General features: G+C 54.4%; 1 protein-coding gene and 1 non-coding gene across 2 annotated transcripts in view; one reads left to right on the top strand and one right to left on the bottom strand.

Moving 5' to 3' along the window:
- LOC140692301 (uncharacterized) overlaps nt 1–4,826 on the top strand; it is a 6,606-nt gene extending 1,780 nt beyond the window's left edge. Inside the window, exons 2-4 of the mRNA XM_072956956.1 lie at nt 2,575–2,898; nt 3,163–3,453; nt 4,543–4,826. Coding sequence (XP_072813057.1) covers nt 2,575–2,898; nt 3,163–3,453; nt 4,543–4,554 — 627 coding nt within the window. The 3' untranslated portion in view covers nt 4,555–4,826. The remainder of the gene's footprint in view (nt 1–2,574; nt 2,899–3,162; nt 3,454–4,542) is intronic.
- Nucleotides 4,827–6,755: 1,929 nt separating this feature from the next.
- Nucleotides 6,756–6,862, bottom strand: LOC140692333 (U6 spliceosomal RNA). The gene has a single exon (XR_012067904.1). It is a non-coding gene; the product is annotated as a U6 spliceosomal RNA (small nuclear RNA).
- Nucleotides 6,863–25,000: the final 18,138 nt, after the last annotated feature.

Genomic DNA, 25,000 nt, shown 5'->3' with positions numbered 1-25,000 from the left:
GATCTAGCAGGCCATCCGTGTCTATTTTGTGGATCGTGCTTTCAGGGAATTTCTCTGGCTCTTTTCATTGGGAGTGGTTCCTCTGCTTCCTCATGCTGCTCCTATCTCTCTGGCACTGTGGCTTAAGGAGTATCAGTTATCTATTGTGGTCCTTAAGGAGTTTAGGTATTTATCTAAAGCCTATACAGGAATAAAACTTTAAAAGGGGGGGAGAGGGAGAGGGAGAGGGGGAGAGAGAGAGAGAGAGAGAGAGAGAGAGAGAGAGAGAGAGAGAGAGAGAGGAGAGAGGGAGAGGGAGATAGAGGGAGACGGAGAGGGGGATAGGGGGAGAGAGAGAGACAGAGACAGAGACGGTGGGAGGGGGAGGGGGGTGGGGGAGCCGGATTTTAAAAGAATGGAGGAAAAAAAGGTTTGAAAAGAGTGTACAAGCAATAATAGAAGAGCAAGTGGAAGCAGAAGAGCGATCGAGGTGAGACGTCTTCTAAAAGCCTTTAAAAAATAGAAAAGATCAGAAAATAAAACACAATTGTTTCAAAAGTAAATTTTTAAAAGGTAATCGGAAATAGAACAGACTTTAACAAGAGATAAAACACAGGATTTGAAAAGGAGGGAGAAAGAAAAGGTTTGAAGACACTGTGTAATCAATAATAGAAGAGTAAGTGGAAGCAGAAGAGCGATCGAGTTGAGACGTCTTTTAATAACCTTAATAAAAAGGAGAAAAAAGATCGAGAAACGATATCTGAAACCTGTAAATAATCAATAACAGGAGATCTAAACCAAGAGAAGAGAAAAAGGAAAGGGGGTGGATGTTTAAAAATAATAATAATAAAAAGATTTTCAAGGAAACATTTAAAAGGGATTAAAACCGTCGACGTAGACGACTGTTCAAAAGTCAAGGTTAAAAAGGTAACAGAAGGTAAAACCGATAGAAGAGAGATTAAAAAAGAGAAAGGAAAAGGAAAAAAAAAAGGGGGGGGGGGGACGTGTTCCCGGCACCGCGGTCGGATGCTGCGTTCCTCCCGGGAAGGAGGGTGGCTGGCTGGCCGCCCGCCCTCTCCCGGCCCCGGTCGTTCCGCTGCTCCGTGCGGCTGTGTGCTCCGACTCGGGTCGGCGGCGCTCCTCTCCGTAGGTGGGCTCGGGGAAGACCGTGGAACCGCCCCGCCCCTAGCTGCGTCCCAAAACTCGGCTCCTTCTTAGTCATGGTGGCGCGAGTTCTCTGAGGTACCGGGGCAGAAATATCCTATCTGCCTCGGGCTGTAAACGAATCTCAGTCCTGCCTAGAAGGCTGCGGAGCCCCAGGGTGCGGATTCGAGTCTCGGCCCCGCCCCCGCCCGCATGCTGCACGCCAGAGGCTATGGCGGCTGTGGCTGCGTCCCGCCTCTCTTCTCGCGAGAAGCGCCGGTGATGGCGCCGCGGATCTGAGGAGACGGAGGCTACGGCGCCCCTCCCCCCAGGGCACACCGGCCGTGTTGCTTTGCCTTTCTTTTCCCGTCATGTATGGGGGGGGGGGGCGGGTTGTTCTGCTCTGTATCCCCTCCCGGCCGCCGCCCCGGTCCTCCGCCCGGCTCGTGCGGCCTGTCCCGGCCCCTGGCTGCCGGCCTGCGACTCGGGCTGGGTGTCGCGGGGACCCTCTGTGCCCCTTTCACTTGGATCGGTCGGTCAAGGGGTGCTCTGGGTAGATCTGAGGCTCGGGGGCGCCCCCTCCGTCCCGTCGGCCTCTCCGTTGGAGAGGGGCAGTTTTGGCGAACGAGCCCTATTCCTCCTCTGCCGCTCCCTCCCCGCGGGACCGGTCCCTCCCGCACTGTTTTGCTTTTTACTCTTTCTTTTCTCCTTTTCTCCTACCAGATTTTGGGCGTCTTTGTCTTTCGAAGAGGGCGGTGTTCTGTCGGAGTTCCGCAGGTGCTCTGATTGGCCGAGTGGGTCCGTCGATGTGAGTTTTGGTGTATTTGTGGGAGAGGGTGAGCTACGAGTGTCCTTCTACTCCGCCGTCTTGCTTCTCCGCGGGTTATTTTTGAAGAGTAGGTGCTGGGGATTGAACCCTGGGCCTTTATTTTTTGCATGCTAAGCACGGGCTGTACTGCTGGATCTCTAGGCCCTCCCCACCGCAACACACCCCCCCCTTTCCCACCGCCTCCATAGTACTCGATGAATCTCCTGACTAGATATCTATGCTTCCTTGGAATGGGGCCGTCCGTTTCTTCATCGGATGGATGGACGTCTGTGGATTCGTCTCGTTTCTCTCCACTGCGGTGGGTGGCATCGGGGCGTGGGGTGGGGTTGAGTGGCGTGGGCTGGGAACTGTTCTTCACGTGTAGAGGTGGAGCGGAGCGATGAGGATGGTGACTTTTTCCCCCGAGTGCTCACGCCGGGTGATGGAGGCCTGTGGTCTCACTTGGAAGAGGACTCGGGTGACTGGAACAGAGCCCGTGTGGGGTCGTTGTGGAGGGAGGAACTCCACCCCCCCAGCCCCAGCCCCAGCCCCAGCCCCGGCACTTGTACCTCATCGAGGGACGGTCGGCCGAAAACAAATGAAAGCTGTCAGAGGTGGAGGTGGGGGTGGGGGTGGGGGTGAAGGGGTGGGTGGGTGTGTGTGTGTGTGTGTGTGTGTGTGTGTGTGTGTGTGTGTCCCCGTTCCCCGTACCACAGTCCCTGGTCGAGGCCCCCCGAGCGGAGAAACGCACGCCAGGCCGTCCGTGCTCCTGGTTGTCCGGCCGCGTGTCCCCGCCGCCCAGAGATCCCGAACCGTCCCGCTCGCTCCCCTGCCGGGTGCCGTGTGCCACCTGCCTGTCGGCCGGGCGCTATTTTAGACACTGCGAAGAAGTCGGCCGGACGGCCGGGCCGGGCCGGGCCGGGCCGGGCCGAGCCGAGCCGAGCCGAGCCGAGCACGTCCAGGCCGAGGTGGGTGGTGCTGGGTTCGGAGGAGTGGGGTACAAGCGGGAGGCGGGCGTCGATGGAGGGGAGGGGGAGGAGGAGGGGGAGCAGGGATGACGATGGGCTGGGGGGCTTGGCGTGTGGGGTGGGGGTGGGAGGGATGGTAGCCATCCTATGACTTTCTCTCCCCACCCCGCCTTTGGCAAGTCTGTTAGAGTGACGAGGTTGTGCTGGTTTCTGGCTGGTGCACACCATAGTGATTGTGTTCTTCTTTTTCCTGGTCTTTTTCAGGAACCCTCGTCCCGAGGGACTGAATCTAGTGCCCTGTGCTGCGCGGTACGACCTAGGGGTCGAATCTGCCAGGAGAGGTCTTACAAGGATCTGGAGGATCCTGGAAAACTGCTACCATCCGGAATCCTACATGGATATTCAAGATCTTGCGGATGGATGGACGGACGGAAGACGGATCGAATGGAGGCCCCGCCCCATCCCCTGGACCCCTTGGCCCAGGAGGATCGTGATGGGTCTGGAAAGGACTCTTCCGACGAGGGTCTCGGGATGGACTTTCTCGGTCCGCGGAAGGTGTTTCTGCACAAAGAGGAAGAGAGGGGCGTTCTCGGCAGGAGAGCCCGAACCGCCTCCTTTCAGGGATCCGCTCCAGTCTGGGTCGGGGTCGGGGTCAGAACGCGACCACCGACGGCTCCCCTCCCTCGTCTTGGCTCTCCAACTTGGGAAACCCTCCTCCCTGCCCCCTCACCCATCTTCTCGTCAGCCTGCCTCCAGCTTCCCCGTGCCAACTACCTCTCTCATGCTGCCGGACTTTCCTCCCCCTTGGGCCGCCAGGAAGCTCTCCCACTCCTCCACGTGCTTTGGCTTGGAATCCCTGACAAACACAAGCGGTGCTGGAGGGCGGGGCCGGGGGCGGTGGCAGAAGGACTCCCTTCATCTTATGGGAGCGACTTTTATCTCCATAGGTGGCGATTGAGAAAACACATAAAATCACTCAGAAGAATACCCATGTGTAGTCTCCCGGACCTAGATCCGTGTCTGTCTGTCTGTCTGTCTCTCTCTGTCTCTCTCTCCATTTCGCTATTCTGTGTGTGTGTGTGTGTGTGTGTGTGTGTGTGTGTGTGTGTGTGTGTGTGCCTTTCTGTCTGTCTCCCTTGTCTCTCTTTCCTCTCCTCTCCCCTCCTCTCCTCTTCCCTGTTCTCCCCTCCCTTCCCCCCTCACCCCTCCGCTCCTCTCTTCTCCCCTCTCCTCCACTCCTCTCCTCTCCCCTCGCCTCCTCTCGCTTCCCCTTCCCTCCCCTCTTTTCCCTCCTCTCCTTTCCTGTCCTCTCCCCTTTTATCCCTCCTCTCCTCTGCGCTCTCTCTCTCTCTCTCTCTCTCTCTCTCTCTCCCCCCCTTCCCTTCCCTCCCTCCTCCCTACCCCCCAACCCCTACCTTCACAGGGCCTCATAGATTGCAATCGGTTTCCATGAAATGTGATGAAGAGGGAATGAAGTTTAGAATGATATCCCCATGCCATCGAAACCTTCTTCCCCAGGGATAGCGAGTTATTTGTGGTTGTGTTTGTTTTTGTTTTTCTTGTTGTTGTTTTGGGGTGCAACGAGGGCACAGGAGGCGTTGGGAGTGAGGGTGATGTTTCTCTTTCTGTCTGTCTCCTCCTTAGGAAGGATTTTAAGAGGAGGGAGGACTCACAGAAATCTACCATCTCGTCTCGTACTGCAGCTGTGTTTGAGCTTCCTATACGATCTGGGCGGAACACTCCCCACCCTCACCTCAAGCCGCCATCGCCGCCCCCTCAGCCCCCAGCACCCCCGTCCAGTCCCGCGCTTGGGGCGGTGGTTGGGCATGGGGGGATGTTGGCGGGGTGGTCGTTGGTGGGGGTTGGGGTGGTGGAGGAAACCGGAAAACAGACCACTGTGGCACGTGGCTGACTGGGGCTTCAGGGTGAAGGAGGATGAATAAAATGGCCGGAATTAGGCTAACGGATTGCTTCGTTTTGGGGCGGGGGGGGGGAGAGGAGGGGAGGATCATTAGGTCATTCATTCATTCATTCATTTGCTTGGGGGGGGGTGTCATTCGGTTTCTTATGCTCGCCCTTAAAACGGTCGACTCTTCTGACTGACCGGTTGCTGCTCACGGTTCCAGGCCCGTTGTTGAAACTGGAAGCTATCGATCTTACTGTTTCTACTGTATTTCAGTCATTGCAAGTCATCATCGTGCTGGGTCTCTGAGTCCTTCTCCGAGGAGAAGGTCGGTCACGGGACTACTGACCTGACAAAATAGCCTGAGTGACCAAGAAGGCCACACCTTGAGTGCTTATGAGATAATGAGATCTAACCGCCAGCCTCTATAGAATGGGTCACCTGGGAGGCATCGTGACACCATGCTGAGTCTTCTGATGAGAAAACGATTCTGTGGATGGTGATCGATGCTTGATTGTTTGAGCTATGGCTCTAGAACCACCCCACCCACTCCATCCCCAAGGTGGGTACACAGTTTTGAAGACGCTAGCCTGCTGTGAATCCCCTTTGCCCGGCAGAGCGATAAAATGACCTCTTTTCTTCTAAGCTCCAAGACCTTGTCTCTGGATTCTTGGGCTCATCGGGGACGGGGGCCGATCTTTCGGCAACAAGCGTGCTTCAGAAACAACGGATGCCCGAGAAGGACACTCTGCCTCTCCCTCTTCTTCCGGGCCTGAAATGGGGAGGAAAAAATATCGCTTCCCCTGGAAGCCGGAGTCCAGAGCCCGCCATCCGGAGGGACTTCTGGCTTGGCCTTCTCCTGGGGTGGGGGGAGGGCACGCCACCGCACGTGTTCTTTGTCAACTCCCCGTTTCTCTCTTCTCGAGTTATCTCTTTGGGAAGGCTCCCACACTGGATGAAAACAGACAGACAGACAGGCTGGTATCTCTCCCTACCCCACCCTTCGCCCCCCAAATGACTGATCTTCTGTCCCATCAAAATCACCACTTGTTTTCCAACGTGGCTTTCTTGGATCCTGGAGGACTGACATCAACTTAGAGCCAAGATGGGCACAGAACTGAAGGACCTTCTCGGCTGGCCTAAGAAGTCTGTCATCGTGATGTGGGAGGTATTCTTCGAGGGACCTATCTGACTAAGTGCTTGACGGCCTTTTGGACTTTGAACCAACTTGGAGATAGGAACTAGGATGAGAGGGCCCCCGAAATAGCTCAGCAAACTCTTCTCCACCCTTAGAAGAGAGACAGACAGATAGACAGACAGACAGAGAAAGAGAGAGAGAGAGAGAGAGACAGACAGACAGACAGACAGACAGACAGACTGTGTGTGTGTGTGTGTGTGTGTGTGTGTGTGTGTGTGTGTGTCTGTCTGTCTGCCTGCCTGTCTGTCTGTCTGACGGTCTGTCGGTCTGTCTGCCTGCTTATTGTAGGAACTCTCTGTCAATGGAAGTATAGTTGACTTACAATGTTGTGTTCATTTATGACGTACGGCATAGTGATTCACTTATTCACACACACACACACACACACACACACACACACGTATACTTTTTCAGGATAGGTTATTACAAGCTATTGAACATAGTTCCCTGTGCTAGACAGTAGGACCTACTTGTGTACCTAGTTTGTATAGGGTGGTTTATATCTGCTAATCCCAAACTCCTGATTTATCCCTCCGCCTTACCCCGTTCCTCCACCCTACCCTGTCCCCTGTGTTAACCATCGGTTTCTTTTCCATGTCTGCGAGTCCAGTCTGTTTCTGTTTTGTAAATAGGTTCCTTGGAGTCTTTTTAAAATGGAGTTATTTATGTATGGATGGGTGTCTTGACTTACTTTCAGATCCCACCTAGAAGTGATGGCATAGGATATCTGTCTTTCCCTGGGTGACTGACTTCACTAAAACTATGGAACGCTTCACGCATGGGCGTGTGTCGTCCACGTTCAGGGGCCGTGCTGATCTTCTCTGGATGGTTCCCATGTTAGTCTATGTCCTGTGGCAGCAAGCGCTTTCCTTAGGGTTTTTGTCTCAACCTGAAAGCCAGCCCGGAGACTGAAGGTCTTCTAGTTGCCTCCACTATCTGCCTAGGACCCTCTCCACGAATGTTTCCCATTTTCTCTCACCCTTTTGCCTTGGCATCATTGAGTACGAAAACGCTCCGTCTCCTGAAGCCTTGCAGACTGAAGCTGGACAACGGGAGGTAAACGTCAGAGAAATGGCCACAACAGCTCCTGTGGAAACCATCCTCGGGCCTGTTTTCGGGGGAGCCACTCAGAGAGTTGAGCCGAACACCCCAGGACATCATCAGAGGCATTTCAAACTGCTCGAGCCGTTTCGATGACCCCGATGTGTGGAAATCTCCTACCAGACTGACCCCCTACTCCCGGCCCTGAATCTGGTTTCTCATCTGCTCCGACGATTCACCTTTGTGCTGTACTTTGGTTGTCCACACAAGTGCCTCTTAGGCGATACCTGACTGCTTGCTCCCTAGGCCTAGCTTCAGAAGCCCATCGACACCACCGCCTCCTGAGACGAGATACTACAACGGCAACAGTTTCCTTGAACAGACCTGTTCTCAGAACTAAGAAACTGGGTCCATGAAACGCAGGCCCCCTAGGAAACCATTCCCTCCCTCCTGCCCCCAGACCGCACGCACGCACGCACGGACGCACACGCACACGCACACGCACAGTCAACAGCCCAGCTTTTAATGTGTAAAACTTCCAGGGAAGTTACAGAATAGGGAAATGTTGGGGTCCAGAGTAGGCTGCCCCAAAATGTGCCCGATGGATTATGCTGAATGAAAGGGACTTCACAAGTGGCCAAGGGGGAGGGTATAGGTCAGTGGTAGAGTGTGTGCTTAGCAAGCAAGCACAAGGTCTTGGGTTAAATCCCCAGTACCTCCGGTCAAAAATAAATGCATAAAATCGAATTCCTCTCCCCGCCCGCCCCCCAAAGTATACACTGCTGTATGTCAACTCTGTCTCAATAAAACTGGAAGGAAAAAAAAGGAAGGGAAAAAAAAAAAAAGCATGATTTAACAAAAGAAAGAAACAAACAAAGAAAGAACTGCCCGAGGCAAGAGGAACACTCTGTCCCTCCTTTCTGCCTCCCTGGAAGCAGGGGAAAAAGAATTTTTTTTTTTTTTTAAAGTCTCCCATCCCAGAGGAATCTATCAAGTCAGAGGTCTGCTTCCATGCCCTTCCATGATTCTCAAACGGTTTAGTGGGGTTTACCCAGGTTAGGAAAAGGAGGGGACTCCTTTGGCCTGAGACCAGGCGAGATTCTCCCCCTCCCTCCCGCCTCCCTCCGTGCAGTTGGGACGGGGTGGCCTAAGGGTGGGGAAATTGAAACCAAAAAACAAAAGCCGTTCAACGGAGAGGAGCCGGAGGCCAAGTCAAAGGCTCTGACCTGAGCACAGAGCTTTCTGCATTTGAATGAAGCGATTGAACGAGGCCCTGCCGAATGGATCCTCCTGACGTCCCCGCCCCCGCTTCCAGGAGACAGTCCAGTCGATTTAGGACCCGATTTGGGACCGATCGGTGGAGGAGGCCTGGGCGGCGGCGGCAGTGGCGGCGGCGGCGGCGGCGGCGGCGGCGGCGGAAGCAGCGGCGGGGGGCGGGGGGGGGGGTGCGCGGGCGGGGGCGGGACCAACGGTCGCTCCAGCTCTGCCTGCCTGCCTGCCTGCCTGCCTGCCTGCCTGCCTGCCTGCCTGCCTGCCTGCGGGGCTGAGGCCTGAGGGCCACGCTGGTTCCTGCCACTCAGGGAAACTTGTGCGGGTGTTGCCGAAAGATCGCCCCCCCCAACCCCGTCCCTGACGAGCCAAATAACCCAGAGACAGGGTCTTAGAGTTTAGAAGAAAAGAGGCAGCTTGATTGCTTTGCTGGGCAAAGGGGACTCACAGCAGGCTAGTAGTGCCTTCCAAACTGTGAACCCGTCTTGGGGTTGGGGTTTCATGCTTCTGTGGACGAACAGGTTGGAGCATGAAAGGGAATCACAACAGGCGGGAGCATAAAAGGTGCTCATGATCAACAAGGGTCTCTGATAAAACTTCCTCCTAAATCTGGATGAGTGTCTGGTAACATGGGACCTCCTGGTGGTCTAGTAGGTCATCAGCCCGTGACCTTCTTTCTCTGGTCAGACTCACCCGGCGGCACCAGCGCCACGGAGGAACTCGGGGTGGGGGGGTGGGAGGGGGCTGGTCGTTCTCCTGAGCTTATCCTCCCGTGACTCCCTTCCTGGGGAAAGACTCAGACGTCAAACATGATTGTCAATTTGAACGATCAGAGGAAGGTCCAATCAAACAAACAGTTAGAATCGACAACTTTAGCTGCTTTGAACAGTGGGCCTGGGGCTGGGAGCGGTGTCTGGTCAGTCGAGTTTGCTGATCGTTCTAAAAGCAAGCAGTAAGCATAAAGCCCAAAATTGGCTTAGCCTAAGTGCGGCCACTTCATGATTCCTCCTTCACTGGGGGCCGAGGCGTGGGGGAGGGCGGGGGTGGGGGACACGACTGAGGTGGCGACGAACTTCTCCGTGAATGCTCGGAGCCGAACTGCTCTCTGGGCCTAGGTCCAAAAAAGGCCTGAGTCTCAGCTATGACAGGTTCTCTCTCTTTCTGGGCACATGGACTGACTCGCCCCGCATCCTCCCATCCTGTCAGACCCTTCGGACACGCACCTCCACCCGAGGAGTTCTTTGGCCTCGTCCAGAAAAAACAAACACACGCACGAACAAAACCAACCGAGCACACAGAAACCCTGATGATCTCCTTGGACCCCATTCACTTCGGAGAGTCCCTCTCGTAGAAATCCCCTCAGCTCGATGATTTCACCATAGCCGCCTCCCTTTCTCTGCCGCAGTGACCCCCACCCCCACCCCCACCCCTGCGTGGGCCCTGTCCCTCTACCTATCAAAAACCAAACCCCAGGAGAAAAGAAAATCAGAATGCTGCTTTGAGCCACTGGATCTGTGAAAGGAACCAAACAGAAAGCCGAAATAACCAAACCAGCCGAACACCAAAAGCGAACAGACAGATACCCCAGAAAGAAGGGCACGCTGACCCCGGCCCCTTTCCTTCCTGGAATCAGGACATAACATACATCTACACCCCCCCCCCTCCCCGGCCAGGGCCTGTCTTTGCTCAACCCAATAGAAGAGCATTTATGTTTTGCCAGTTTTCTGGGTCCTTCTTTGTTTCATAAAACTGAGAAGAAATACGTGTGGAAGTTCTCTCCTATGAATTGAACAGACTGAAGATCCTTTAAATAACCAAATGAGGTGGAAGTGCCGAGAGTACCATACGGGAACACACCGAGACACATCATCATCAAATTGACCAAAATTAAGGGTAAGGAGAAAATATTAAAATGAGCGAGAGAAAAGCAACAAATAACATACAAGGGAACTCCCGTAAGGTTATCAGCTGATTTTTCAGCAGAAACTCTACAGGCCAGAAGTGGGTGGCACAACATATTTAAAGTGATGAAAGGGGAAAAGTGACAGCCAAGAATACTCTACTCCGCAAGGCTCTCGTTCAGATTTGAGGGAGAAATCAAAAGCTTCACAGATAAACGAAAGCTACAAGATTTCAGCACCATCAAGCCGGCTTTACAAGGAATGTTAAAGGATCGTCTCAAGTCATCAAACCCTAAGAAAAGAGAACAAAAACATGACAGAGAAAGGGAGGGAGGGAGGGGGGAGAGAGAGAGAAAGAGAGAGAGAGAGAGAGAGGGAGAGAGAGAGAGAGAGGAGACCTACAAAAGATGGCTTTCCCTGTTTAGGGTCTTCCGTTGTTCCTTATACATTTTGAAATTGTTTGTTCTAGTTCTGTGAGGAATGTCGTGAGTATTTTGACAGGGGTTGCACGGAACCTGCGGATTGCTTTGGGTAGTGTGGCCATTTTGATAGTATTGATTCTGCCAATGCAAGAGCACAAGACAGCTTTCCATTTCTTTGTGTCATTTCAGATTCTGGAGTATAGGTAACCTCCTCGATTAAGTTTATTTCTAGGCATTTTACTGTTTTTGACGCAATGGAAGTGTTTATCCCAGTTATAAAATTCTGGTTTTTAAAGTGGAGGAGGGGAAAAAAAAAAAAAAAAAAAAGGAAAGGAAAGGCCACAAATGGCAAAATATCCTTCTTTCTTACGGGTGAATTGTATTCCATTCCGTGTGTGTATATGTGTGTGTGTGTGTGTGTGTGTGTGTGTGTGTGTGTGTGTGTCCCCTCTTTTTATCTATTCAAATATTGATGTGCACTTAGGATGCTTCCGTATCTTGGCCATTATAAATGATGTTGCTGTTAATAGCAGGGTGTGTGTATCTTTTTGAATTCATCCTTATTTTGCGGTTGGCTTTATTCCTTTGATAACTATGTAAGTTTAAAAAGCTAAAGCGCTAAACCTTCCTGGAAACAATGAACAGTACGTATATGTAAATTAAAAAATATGTGTGCAGTAAAAAATTAAAAAATAAATACATGAATAAAAAAGAAAGAAAGACAAGGAAATTAGCTATCAAGCCATGAAAGACATGGAAGAAACTTAGAAGACATCTTACTAAATCAAAGAAACCGGTCTGAAAATGTTACCAACTGGACAATTCCAACCAAAGGACATCCTGGAAAAGGCAAAGCTCTAGAAACAATAAAAAGATCGTGGTATCCAGGGGTTTGGGGAGAGGGAGGGAAGGAGGAATGAACAGATACAGCGTGTGGGATTTTTTTAAGGCGATGAAATTATTCCGTCGGATACCATAGTGGTGGCTACATGTCATTATGCATTTGTCAAAACCCATAGAACGTACGACATCAAGAGTGAACCGTCATGTAAACTATGGACTTTGATTGATAATAGCGTGTCCATGTCGGACCATCAGTTTGACCAAATAGGCCACACTGATGAGGGATGTTGAGGGGAGGGGAGGATATATGTGTGGGTGGGGAGGGCTGTGTGAGAACTCTCTGTATTTTCTGCTCAATTCTGCTGTGAGCCTGAAACTGCTCTAGGAAATAAAGTCTATTAATCAAAAAACAAAAACAAGAACAAACACAACGAAACAAAACAAAACAGCCAAATGAGGTGAACCAGGATTCAGTCATCCAAAATGGAGCTGGACGGCCAGTGGGAGGAACTTGGTTACAGACATAGTCTTGTTTCGGGGAGGGGCACGTTGTCCCCTCCCTCTACACATCTTGAGTCCTCTGGGCTGGACTGATCCAAAAATGGACCCCAGACGGATCGTTGAGCAGGAGCGACAGGGAACCTCCTGTCTTTCATTCAAGCACTCATGTGTCCCCGAAGCAGGCAGCTTTTCTCCGTTTTAGGACAAGAAATCAGCCCTTTGTGCGAAATGGACCGGGCTGAGAGACTTTGGTTTTGGGTGACCCGTCTGTGAAGAATCGAGACGGAGTTTGGGTTTTGGGGGGGGAAGCCCCTGAAAGAAGTCACGAGGTTGGTTGGTTTTCTCTAGGCTTCCGGGGCCTGAAGGCTCTCAGTGGGAGATCAGGGTGATTTCCTAAGTCCAGATGCAGGGAGGGCACCCTCCACGGAAGTGATTGATTTCCCGCTTTCAGGGAGACAGAAAGAAGAGTCTGAGGGTCCGGTCCCTCTTGCGTCTGCTGGCCGGCCCCTCGGCTTCTTCGGTCACTCTCATTTCTAACCTATCCGTGTGCCACGGAGGCACATACATGTTTGGGGTGGCCTCCCCTGGGTCCCGACACCGGCATCCATGGGGGGAGGGGGGGCATGAGTGGTCAGAACTGTATCAAGCTCAAGGGCGCCACCAACCGGTTTCAAAAACAAATCTGCCAGCAGCTGCTAGCTGCAGCCTTGTCGTTTCAAAGTTCCCGCCTTGCTCTTGTGGTGTTTTCTTTCGTTTCCCCTTCTCCACTTGCCCCGTGGGGTAGTCTGGTGACACACACTTCCAGTGCTTCTTTCTTGCATCTGTGTCTCCTGGGCTGCAGTCCTAAGAACCCCCCCATCCCCCCCCGGCCCCCCCCCCCCCAATAAGCTCGTTTCTTTACCCTCCACCAGGTCTCCTGGCTTGGGAATCTCGGTTCACACCATGTGTCTCGTGTCCTCTCTGAATTCATGGGCCCAGCCATCCACCCTAAGGAGACGGAGGGAGGGAAGGAAGGCTTTGACCTGGCGACCTTCCTTGCCGGCATCCTCCGGATTTCGGACCCTTCAGTGTGCCACCCGCCACCCGCCATACCACCCTCACCCTGAGGCCTAGCCCTCGGGGCTCCGTCCACGCGGAAACCTGAACGCGGACGGACGGACCTGGATGGCGGGCGGGGTGGGGGTGGGGGGTGGAGGGGCTTGCTTCATCACCGCCGGAACCGTGGAGGCGACCGAGACAGACGCGTCCTTCAAGAGGTGAAGGGACACGTAGCCCGGGCTAGGTCCGTGCCACGGCATGTGATTTGGCTCTAAAAAGGAAACCAGGGGCCCGTGGAGCCGAGAGACCTGTGGGAGACAGGCGGGGCAGTTTCTGCGTGCACATGACTCCCTGAAAGGAGCCAATCTGAAAAGGTGGCATCCTGTAGGGTACCGGCTCTGGATGACGTTCATTCTCAAAAGGGCAAAAGCCCAGAGAGGGTGAAAAGATGAGTGGGGTTGTGTGTGTGCGGGGGTGAAGGTTGTGTCTCTCTCTCTCTCTTTCTCTCTCTCTCTCTCTCTCTCTCTCTCTCTCTCTCTCTCTCTCTCTCTCTGTGTGTGTGTGTGTGTGTGTGTGTGTGTGTGTGAGTGTGCGCGCGTGCGTGTGTGTGTGTGTGTGTGTGTGTGTGTGTGTGTGTGTTGTGGCGGGGGGGGTTGTTGATGAATAGGTGGAGCACAGGGGACTTTTAAGCAGCAAAACTCTCCGGTAGGTAGGCCCACGATGGGATGAAAACCAACGTGTTGGGTATGGCATTCCCTAAGATGGGGTGAACTGAAAGAACCCTTCTGGGTGTCTGCCCCTCAGCCGAAGTTTAAAGTCCTTCCTAAAGCCAGAAGGTAAAGACCCCCGTGAGCAATCTGAGCGGCCATTGCTGAGGGGTAAGAGCGAGGCCAGTGAATCCAGTGAAAGACTGACTGACTGACGTGGGGTCCTGGGTCCCTCGGCTCGACCCCCTTCCCCGGGAAACCGAAGCCTTCGACGCAGGGATGCGCTTTGACACGCTTATGTCTCATCAGAGAAGGTTTCTTCTGCCTGGCATTGTGTGACGGGGCCGAGAAACCCGTCCTCTCCTCCTTTGCATGAGGTAGCCGTCGCTCCCGCCTTGGCGCAGCGGTGAAGAAGGCTACCAGAAACACGGTTCTGCGTTTCTCTCTATACCGTGGGCGAGCGTCACGGCTTTTCCTTGCGTTTCACCATGCAGTCAGAGGGCATTATCAAAACTAAGCGTGCCATCCAAATTTTCCTTTTCCTTTTTTAAAGTGACTGTCAAGAACTTAGGCAGCATCGAGTGAAAACGTTGGGCACCTTCATCTCTTGGTTTGTATGGAGCCAGCTAGGTCATCAGACCCACATCACCATGATTTCTGAATTCTAAGATACTTTCCAATCCATGATATTGTACATTCCTGGGTCCTGGGATGTCATTCTGGTTGATCAGGTCAAAGGGAATGTGTCCCTCCGTAGCACTGATTAACACGTCAGCTTATTTAAACGACAACAGAGGAAATTCCCTTCGGGCGATATTCATTCCACACGCTCAAGGAAACCGATAGGTTGTGTGCCTGAGCCCACACAGTGTGACGCAAGAACGGGGTGGGGGTTGAGGGAGGGGGAACTCTGGCTAGTGTCCGGGACCTAACGGGAGATAGAGTGGAGGGTGATTTTTGCCCTTCTTCAGGGTCAGGGTGAATCGGCCCGAGGTTGACTTGTGCGCTCAGAAAGAGGGCCTTTATCGGATGCCCCGAGCCGACTTTTCTTTTCTTCTTCTTCTTCTTTTCTTTTTTCAGTTTTATTGATATAGGTTTGACATACAGCCCTCTATCAGTTTCAGGTGTACAGCACAATGATTTGACTTCCATAGATCGTGAAGTGATTATTAGGTAACTTTAGTGAACATGAAACAACGATATTTTAAAAGGGGGTTTAATCAACAGAACTGCTGTTTATGATGATCATCTATTCCTAAGAGAAAGGACAGATGAACACTCCAAAATGCAGGAAGTGCATAGGCACAGAATGATGAACAATCTTTACCCGTGCAGACGTTTTGACACCAGGATACGTGGAAAGCTGAAGTCTTAGAACATAGAAATATTTGGCTCTCCATTTGACCTGGAAATCTCCTTGTTGGAAAGAAGCTAATTTCTCCTCCTCATCCTCGTCCTCGTCCTCTTCCTCCTCCTGTCTTTTTAATTTAAAAAACAAATTTTTTTTTAACAAAAAGTTTTTATCTTTTTGGAGGGGGGACGGGTCGTTAGGTGTCTTTATCTACGTTTTAAGTAATTATTTAGATTTATTCTACGTTTTCAGTGGTGGTAGTGGGGACTGAGCCCAAGGCCTTGTGCATGCTGAGCACGCACTCTACCGCAGAGCTCTACGCTTTCCCAGAAAGGAGCAAATTCCTAAACATAGAGCTGGATGAGCAGGTCAGCTTTTTGATCTCATAGAAGCAGCGGCCCTGTTCTCTGGGGGAACCGTCCTTATCTTGTCCGTCTCGACAACGTCAGAAACGTCTACATAGCTCACAATGGCCTGAGACTGAGGCCAGGGGGCTGAATCAGGTAGAACCTGAAACCAAATGGAAGAAACAAAAAAAGGGGGGGGGGCACGCGGAGGCCTTTTTAAACGTGCACACTGCTGCGAGGGCTCCCTCGTCGAAACTCTAATTCGCAGCCTTCTTAAGGAGAAATATACATCTGAAACGTCTTTTTTTCCACGCAGAGTTTAAAAGCTTTCACCCTCCGAGCCGAAAAACCTTACCCGTCCCATCGGTTCTTTCTAAGTGAGTGGGTTCTCTAGTGTCCTACGCGTCTGCTGGGAAACAAGCTGCTGGAAAACAAGCAACTAGAAACCAAGCTGCACCAACATTTCCATGAGCTTAAAATCTTACATTCACACTTAACTTGCTTAAAAATGCACACGCTTGCTTTGTTTTCATGTTTTACACAGTAGATGACCTAGAACATGCATGATGCTAAAGAAATTGTGTGAGGGGCAATCCTGAGATTGACCGTGAGGGCACAAAGGATGGCAGATATTTCCTTAGGGTAAAACAATGGACGGTCATGGGAAGCCAGATCAGCCATTAACAGAACTTGGTTCTGGCAGGAAAGCATGCGGTTTAACCCCGGGGAAATATTTGCTATCTCGAGATGTCCCAGAGGCAATCACAGGATATACGCTTAGAAATTTTGCATCCCCGGAGGAGGGTGATTGTTCCTGGAAGGGTTAGGCCTGAAATGAATCAGTTAGCCAGCAAGCAGAACTTCGTGCTTCTGGTATGAAATATCTAAAGCCCCACCTCTTTGATCGCATATCTTTTTTTTTTTTTCCCCCCCTGAGCCGTAGACTCCCAATAAACAGGCTGTCGACCAGGCTTTTGGCACTCTAGATCCACGAGACCTTGAGTCCCCTGGTCCCATTTTTGCTCTTTACTTTGTCTCTTTGTTTCTTAATTCTTGCGTCGCCCGTCCTCAGACACGGTCCCGAACTGCGCTGGACGCAGCACCCGTCCTACCCGACTCATGAGTGACCTATAGTTTTTAAATGAAAGCTACAAAGTCTCTGGTCATGTCGATCTGCTGGTCTCGTCTGTATGAGACAGGGCATTACCTGAGTTTCAGAGACATACACAGACACACACAGACAGACAGACACACACACACGCGCGCGCGCGCGCGCGCGCGCGCGCACACACACACACACACACACACACACACACACACACACACACACACTCTAAAGGGAAAAAAGAACAAAGAAAGAGAAAGAGAAAGAAAAAGGCTCAGGGGAATAAAGGATTCGCTTGCTCTCTGTGACATGACCCAGCAGACCTAGTTGTCACAAGACAGGAAGCTCAACTCTCCATGTTTACATTATGTGTTCCTGAGCTTTCTTGCAGAAAATTCTCATGCATTTCTTTCCCCTCACGGAAGTCTTCTCTATTCCCCACAGAGCCTGGGGCGATGGCTCTGCACCCTGGAGGCGCCTGCGGCCGAGCCAAGATATTGGATGATTTGTGGAAGTGATCAGTGATCCTGAGACAAAGCCCTTCCTTTAGGTAGAAAAGCAAGTGGCCCCTGCTGCTCAGGGAGCTGGTGCTCCCCTTCCCCCCCTCCCGTCATGCCACCTTCTCCTTTGTGCACAAGCTATCGCTTTCGCAACAGAGCTTGGCTTGCCTGAGAGTCTTGTGGAAGCCATCCTCATTTCTATGGTACTGCCGTCCAAGGATCTGGAAAGGGCCCAGTCCCATGTATGCATGTAGGCACGTGTGTACGTCCCCGGCTTGTAGGCCTGACGTGTTTCTCCCTCCAGATACACTTGCCAGAGTTCATTCACGAAAGAGCTCTATGGAACTGGTTTTCAAGGGAACATGCAGGCAGGGAATGCGAACAGGAAGGAACCCAAATGTTTTCCTTCAGGTTGACATGATCTGGGACAGATCCTTCCATCCAGAAAACCAAATGTCAAGGGATTGGTCTCGTGAAAAGAGCCATGTCTTGATTGTGATGAGCAGCGTTCGAGGTGAAACTTTTTGCCTCCCTAGGTTTACCCCGAATCCTTGAAGTTCCTGTGGGTTACCTCTGTCATGAAATGTGTCAGCCAGAAAAATAAAATAAAATAAAATAAAATAAAATAAAATAAAATAAAATAAAATAAAATAAAGAGTCTGGGAGCGATGGCTGGCTCGGTCTCAAGTCTCAGGAAGTGTTCACATCCCAAGCAGTCCTGGGGGGTAGTGTGTGTGTTGGGGGGGGGGGAGGCGGCCCGTCTCTGAAAAATTGGTGCCTCCTCCACGTAGTTTTTGGTCCCTTGCAACTGGAGCGTCTGGCGACGTCCCTGGAATGTTTAGATCGTTTCCAAAGAAGATGAGATACGGAAGCGTTCGTTCCTGGCTCCATGAGTCGAAGGGGACGTGCTTTGATATCCTTCTGATAGGAAAGACTCGAGATCTGTCAAGTGTGTTGGCCGACATGACTGGTATACCTTCGGAGGACGGATGGACCGACAGACAGACAGACAGACAGACAGACAGACCGGAATACACACATACTTACTTACTTACATACGTACGTACGTACATACATACATACATACGTATGTGCATACATACATATATACATACAAGTAAAATAAAATAAAATAAAATAAAATAAAATAAAATAAAACAAAACAAAACAAAACAAAACAAAACAAAACAAAACAAAACAAAAGGATGCTGTGAGGAGAAAGTGTCTGTTTCTGGCTAGGACCAAATCGTGTCCGTACGTGGACCGGTTGGGAAACACTTGTGTCCCAGATGGTTCACCGTGACTTCCTCGTGAACATTTGCTGTGACCGATTCGGGCTTGCTTCGGAATAGTCACGGTCTCCGGAATAGTCACGGTCTCGTTCTGAGGAACGTCTCCTGGAAAGCATGTGGAGACCATCTTCGTCTGCCGTCCTTAGGAAACGTTCCAGCAGAGCGGGTGTCCGAGAGCCTCTAGGGGCGATGGCTATGCTTAATGGACTTCTGTCCATCTTCAGGCCGAATTTCGTGGAAGCATGCTGATCTGGCCAGCTGACAAGTCTGAATGGGGGTGATTTTTGGTAGAAATGCGCGTCCTTGGAGAGACCAGGGGAAGGGGAGCATGTCTCAGTGGAAACTCTCGTACAGCGTGATAGAGATGAGAATGCGGTTCTGTGTCATCATCTTTGCGTGCTTCCCGCCACCCTCCCCCTCCCCACCCCGCCCTGCCTTCCACTGATACGCTGGGCCACGTCACGCGTGCTTCGAGTTTTCTCCGATAGTTGGCCAACGCTCTTCCGACTCCCGTTGCCCATGGTTCTCCCGCTTTGGACTTGGCATCCTCGAGAACCAAAGCCGCCCTTTCCCTGAAGCCCCGCCGAGCCGGACTGAGCAGCTGGACATCTGCTGGAGAGAGATCACTGCCGTGTCCCCTCTCGAGACCCTCCTCCTGCCCATTGCTGTGGAGGCCGCTTGGAAAGTGGACCTGAACCCGCATGCGTTTTTCAGGCCGCCCGAGCCTCTTCGAGCCCGACGCCTAGACATCTTCCAGAGTGGTGGCGCTCCGGACTCACACCCGGGGTTTTCTCGTTGGCTTCGGCCACGGACCTTTGTCTTCCTGGAACGAAAGACCAGACCGGTTTCATCAGGTGGAACCATCTGCCTGGTGGCGGGACTGTCGTGGAGCCCTATGGACCACCCCGAAATGTATGTGCAGCCCAAGGGTGATCTCTCCAGCTGAACAACCATCGAGGCCCAAAAGGATCCCCCCCCGCCCCCGCCCCGGGAAGAAAGAAACTTTGACCTTGACCCTTAGCTGCCCGAATGAGAATTTGGATCGGGGTTGGGTAGGGTGATAGAGATCTCCCTTGGCCCAGTTCCCGTGCGCAGGACTTTCAATGACTGTGTCTTCCTGAAAGGACACCCGCCCCCTGACCATGCTGTCTCGTCATCAGTTTGTTTCCACGAGGGATGAAGTGTCATTGTGTGCACGGCAAAGTTGGCCGCTGCCTGTTCGGTCCGCCATCGCTCCGTAAAGGACCGAGGAAGTGTGCGTCGTGACCAGTGACAGATTTCGGAGCCCGTGGGTGGTGGACGGGTGTGTATCTGTTATCCAGGTCACGCGCGACGCGGTGTGTCGTGGTGTGGCCCGCCCGGCCACCCCACCTCCCTTCCCCCATGGAAAATCAAGAGAGAGTATTGCCCGAGACAGACGAAAGTGCAGCCACGAAACCTAAAAGGATGACCCTGGATGTCAACTTGGAGGTGGCTAGGAGACGGCTGAGCATGCATAGGACCACACTGCCACCGTGTGGGATGCTGCACATGTGTCGCCGTCGTGGTTTTCAGCTCCTCCACCTATTGCCCTCACCTACATCCACTCTTTATCTCACTGAACTCTTTTTGAACTCTTTTTTTTTTTTTTGGGGGAAGACAGTGAGAATTTTCTCTCTCTCTCTCTCTCCCTCCCTCTCTCTCTCTCTCTCTCTCTCTCTCTCTCTCTCTCTCTCTCTCTCTCTCTCTCTCTCTCTCTCTCTCCCCTACTCTCTCTCATAATTGACCTGACAATAGGATGTCAGTTTTCACGTGTCCAACATAGCGATTCGGGATTCTTCCATGTTCCACGATGATCACCGCGATGAGTCTGGTTACGGATCCGTCACCGGACAGCGTCATGACAATAGTATGGATTGACTCGACTCGCCCTGCTGTCCATGACAACCCGTGATTAATGTATTTAATAATTGGAGATAACTGGAAGCTTGTACTTATTCCTCTCCCTCACCCATTGCACTCATTGTTCCTTCTTGGTATCCATGAGCCTGTTTCAGCTTCCTTGCATGTGTTCCTGCGTATTGTCTTGGGGATTCTGCCTCGAAGTGACAACATCCCTCTTGGACTTAGGTCACTTGGTTAACATCATCCCCTCAAGGTGTAGGTCTCTCCAGACCACGTGACACTGTCCATTCGTCCATCCGCGGGCCCTTAGTGGAACTGCCGGGTCTTCCAGGAGTTTCCTGTGGGATGTTTTGAGGGACTTCTGTCCTGTATTCCCTAATGGCTTTCCTCCACCTCCGTTTTGCCCTCTCCCCCTCGCCCCCACCGCCAACCCCTGTTCCGTGTTGCCTTCTGTCTTCTGTCGGAGAGCGGATTCTGTCAGGTATGAGTCCATAGCTCTGTGTCCGCCCGCCAGCCCGCCCACCCGGCCCCATCGAACGGTGGTCTCTATCACATGTTCCGTCAGAAGCAGGCACTTTCTGCTTGTTTTTGGAACTTGCTGTCGTGATTCCAGGTTCTGGGCCTGTCTGGATATCTCTTACAAACAGAAATGCGTGCGTTTTCCCCCTTTTTAAATTGTTTTTGTTTACTTATTTATGTATTTACTTGCTTACTTATTTACATATATTTATTTATTTAGGCTTTTTTTTGTTGTTGTTGTTCTTGTTGCTGTTGTTGTTTTTGGTTGTTGTTTGCTTATTCGGGGAGGGGAGGTAATTCGTTTCTTTTGCTGGTTTGTTGCCTGACTTAGTGATTGCCTGACTCACCGACTTCCTTATTTACTTGAACGGAGGTCCTGAAGATCGAACCCTGGACCTTGCGCGTGCTGGACAGGCACTCTGCCGCTGAGTTCTACACACCATCCTCCCCCGCCCCCGCCCCTTCCCCATTTGGATACAAAATAATTTTTTTTTCCTTTTAAACTGAAAAAGTCAGTTTGGGTCTCCTGCCCGTGTTTCATCATTGGTTTGTTGGCTTCTAGGAGGTGGAGTTGACCGAGTTCTTGGACTGTTTAGGAGAGGAACCCCTGATGGGCTGTGGTGGTGCTTTTTCTACATTTTTGTTTGTTTGTTTGTTTGTTGTTGTTGTTGTTTTTTGTTAAAACCCCAGAGTAAGTTCTACAACTTGATTTCCCTTTGGTGGTGGGTTTTGTCGTTTGTTTTCATGTTTTTTTTTTTTTTCCACATGGGGCTACAGTTTCCTTGTCCACGTGTGACTGTGTGTCAAACACACACACCGACACACACACACAGACACAGACACGGGCACACATGCACACACAGACACGCGGATGCCCATGCACAGTGTTGTTCTGTGTAGATGCACTGAACCTCGATTTACCGAGCGGGTGGCTATCGACTCGCCCCCCCCCCCAACCGCCGCCCGCATTTTTTTGTTTTTCCTCCTCCTCCCTGTGGTTGTGGTCAGCCGTGCTGACGTCCGTGTTCTCACGACCGACCGCGAGTGCGTTTTCCCCACGCGCCCATTTGTTGTCTTTGGGCTTTGTCGCGATCTGTGCCAAGATCGATTTTTCTTTCCACTTCGATGGGGTTGACGGTCTTCATCCTTTCTTTTCTAGCTTCTGGGCTTTGCCTGTCTGCTTTCAAAAGACCTCCTGCATTCGAGAGGACGGACTCCAAAGCCGATTCCTGCGTTGTTCTCGGAGCGCTCGCCTGGTTTCGGTTTGCCAGCCCCCGCCTTCCCTCCCTGTTTCCCTCCTCCCCTTCCCACCCCCCCCCCCCCGCCGCCGGGAACCCGGGATCTCGTCCTGGTCGCTCTGGGCCACCCGCCGGCGTGTCCGTGTGATCTCCCCCGCCCGGGGAATCGCGTGGGGAGCGCGTCCCCTTCGCGGCAGCCGCCCGCCCGGCCGGCCGTGTCTTGCCAAACCCCGGCTCCCTCCGTCCTCCCCGCCCTGATCTGCTGCCGGGGTGGGTCGCGTCGCGTCGCGTCGCCTCATGCCGCGTGCCGTGCCGTGCCGTGCCGTGACGAGGGTGAGCGGGCTCCGAGGCGGACGCCACGGGGTCGCGCCGGCCGGCCGCCCGGCGCCTCAGCCCGGGACGGTCTCGGGCGTTTGGGCGGCCGGCGGTCGGGATCGGTTCCGGGGACGTTGGCGACGGCTGTCGGGCGCCATCTGGCTGCCGCTCTTGAGATCGTCCCTCTTCTCCCGAGCGTCGGCGACCTCGGCAAGGGATGGGGCTCGGCGGCGGGGCCCGAGGCAGACTTCGGGGAGGCTGGCGACACCGGCGGTGACAGTCCCCGTGGCGCTGAGCCGCGGGCGCGTCCTGCTCTCGGCGCAGATTGGACTCGCAGGCTGATGAGGGGGTGACTGTCGCCGCGCTCCCGGGATCTCGTGTGTAGGGGGAAGCCGTGTGGCCTGGCCTGGTCGACCAGCATCCGCCTGTGCCCCTGCAGCCGCGGGGACCGACCCGAGCCGATCGGACACGGCCTGCGCCGTGCCGCCGCGGGGGAAAGGGACGGGGTGTCCCGCGCCCGGGCCGCCGGCGGCTAGGTGGTCCGGCCCTCGTCTGTGTCCCTTGGACGACTGCTCCCGAGGCGAGGAGCGGCCCGGGCCCAGTGCGGTGAGGCCGGGGACGGGCGCGCTGGGGTTCCCGGTCGTCGGAGGCGCCTCCTTGGATGAAATGTTTTCTGAGTCCCGATGGACCCGGAGACGTGGCTGGGCCGGCCCCTGTTGGCGCGGGAGGCCAGGGAGGGCGCCCCCCGGCCCGTAAGCCTGCCCGCGTGGGTTCCGGTGGCATTTGAGGGACCGAGACTTCATCCGGACTCGGGGACCGGCACGGGGGCGTCCTGCGAGGGATGTGGGGGAGGCAGGCTTTCCCCGGCCCGGTGCTCGGGAGCGGTCCCTCGTGGGGGGCCCTCTCCTCGGAGGCGCCTCTGTGGCATCTCCCCGAGTCCCCGGCCACGCGGGCGAGAAACGGGCAGGGCGTCCCCGGCCCGATCCCGTCTCCCTCTCGTCCCTTCCCATTCCCACTGCTCCTCCTCAACCCCTCCCCCTCCCCCTCCCCCCCCCGGTCGATCAGATGGCCCCCGAGAGCTTCGGGGCTGCCATTTATGGGGGTAGGGCTGGGGGCAGGTGGCCGGACCGAGGTCCCGGGGCCCCCCCTGCAAATCGTGGACCCGACCCGTTTCCGGGCGCTGTCATTTTTCCTTTCGTGTTGGGCATTTTCTGCCAGCAGATAGGTGCTGACACGGTCTTTCTCGGTGTCTGTCACCGAGTGTTGGGTCTCCGGACGCGTGTGGGGCTCTTGGGCTTTGTCTCTGCGTGAGCCCTGGCCTGGTAGAAGCTGACTCTGCTTCTGACACTTGAGCCGCCCGCTCGGGCCTGCGCGCCGGCTCTCGTGTGTGCGTCCGGCTGACGTGGCCCGTGGTGCCGCCTCCGGTCTCTGGTGGCCCGAGGGCGGTGGGGTGAGGTGGCGGCGTGGGTCTTTTACCCCGTGCGCTCCCTGCCGCAGGCACCCGGTGGTGGCCGGCACGACCCCACCCTCCCAGGCTCCGTGCCGCGTGTCAGGCATTCTCCGCCTGGGGTCGTTGGCCACTCTCCTCGTAGAGGAACGAGGAGTGGGTGGCGCCTGGCGAGGCTGAAGCAGGCCCCCCTCTGGTGGTTGTCCTCGCCGGGCCCTCCCTTCTGGCTCTGGGGCTTCCCTGCCCCATGGCTCGCTCGCTCGCTCGCTCACCTGACCGATGTGGTGACGTCATGCTCTCCCGGGCCGGGCCTAAGCCGCGCCAGACGAGGGACGGGACGTTCATGGTGAACGTGGCCTCTCTTCTCGTTCTGCCTGCGGGCCCCTCGCCTCTCCTCCACCGCCCGTGGGTGGCGGGGGCAAGGAAGGGGTGCGGACTCCGGCCCGACCTCGGTCTCCCGTGCCTCGTGGTGTCGGCGGGGCCGGGGTCTTGTGACGCGGCAGACACCTCTCGCCTCCTCGCCTGCTCGGCGTCTTGTCTCGCGAGCGGCCCTCCCCCGCGGTGGGGGAGGGCTGCCCCCGCCGCCACGCCACGTATCCCCTCGCCGGGGTGCGAGCGTGTCTCGCCTTGGCCCTCTGTGGTGCCCCTGGAGCGCTCCAGGTTGTCCCTCAGGTGCCCGAGGCCGAGCGGTGGCATCGCTTCCCGTCCCCAGCGTGTCCTCTCGGGTAACCCCTGCGGTGGTCGTGTGTCCCGAGCCACTCTCTTGAGCAGTGGGGGAGGGGTCGAGACGGTAAGCGAGGCGTGGCCCCGCTCCCCACCCTCGGTTGGGGCCGGGGACGCCTCCTGGTCGTCGTCCTCACCCTGTACGGGGGGGACTGACGCGGCCGGGCGCACGCCGGGTGGGTCCCCCCCTCTGCGGGGCTCGCGCCCGGGCGTGGGAGCGGACGTGGTGGGGCCGGGTGATGTGCCGGTGGGGGCGGGCGCCTGTCTCGTCCCCACGCGGCCTTGGGTGCGTCTCCTCGCGAGGCGGCACGGGCTTGCCCCGGCCCCGACCGCGAACGCTCGCTTTTCGGCCCGCTGCTTACCCCTACCGCAGGCCCCTCCTGCCCAGCCGAGCGCTGACGTCCACCTCGGCGGACTTCCGTAGGCCTGAAGGGGTCCCCCGCTGGGTAGGGGGCGATGCGCCCTCGGTGAGAAAGCCTTCTCTAGCGATCTGAGAGGGGAGCCTTGGGGGGTACCGGACAACCCCCAGCCGCCGCTCCTCCATCCAGAGCGTGCAGT

This window comes from Vicugna pacos, unplaced genomic scaffold (assembly GCF_048564905.1).
Source record: "Vicugna pacos unplaced genomic scaffold, VicPac4 scaffold_5, whole genome shotgun sequence".
NCBI lineage: Eukaryota > Metazoa > Chordata > Mammalia > Artiodactyla > Camelidae > Vicugna > Vicugna pacos.
The sequence above is the reverse complement of the archived record's forward strand: the minus strand, read 5'-3'. Positions and strand labels throughout refer to the sequence as shown.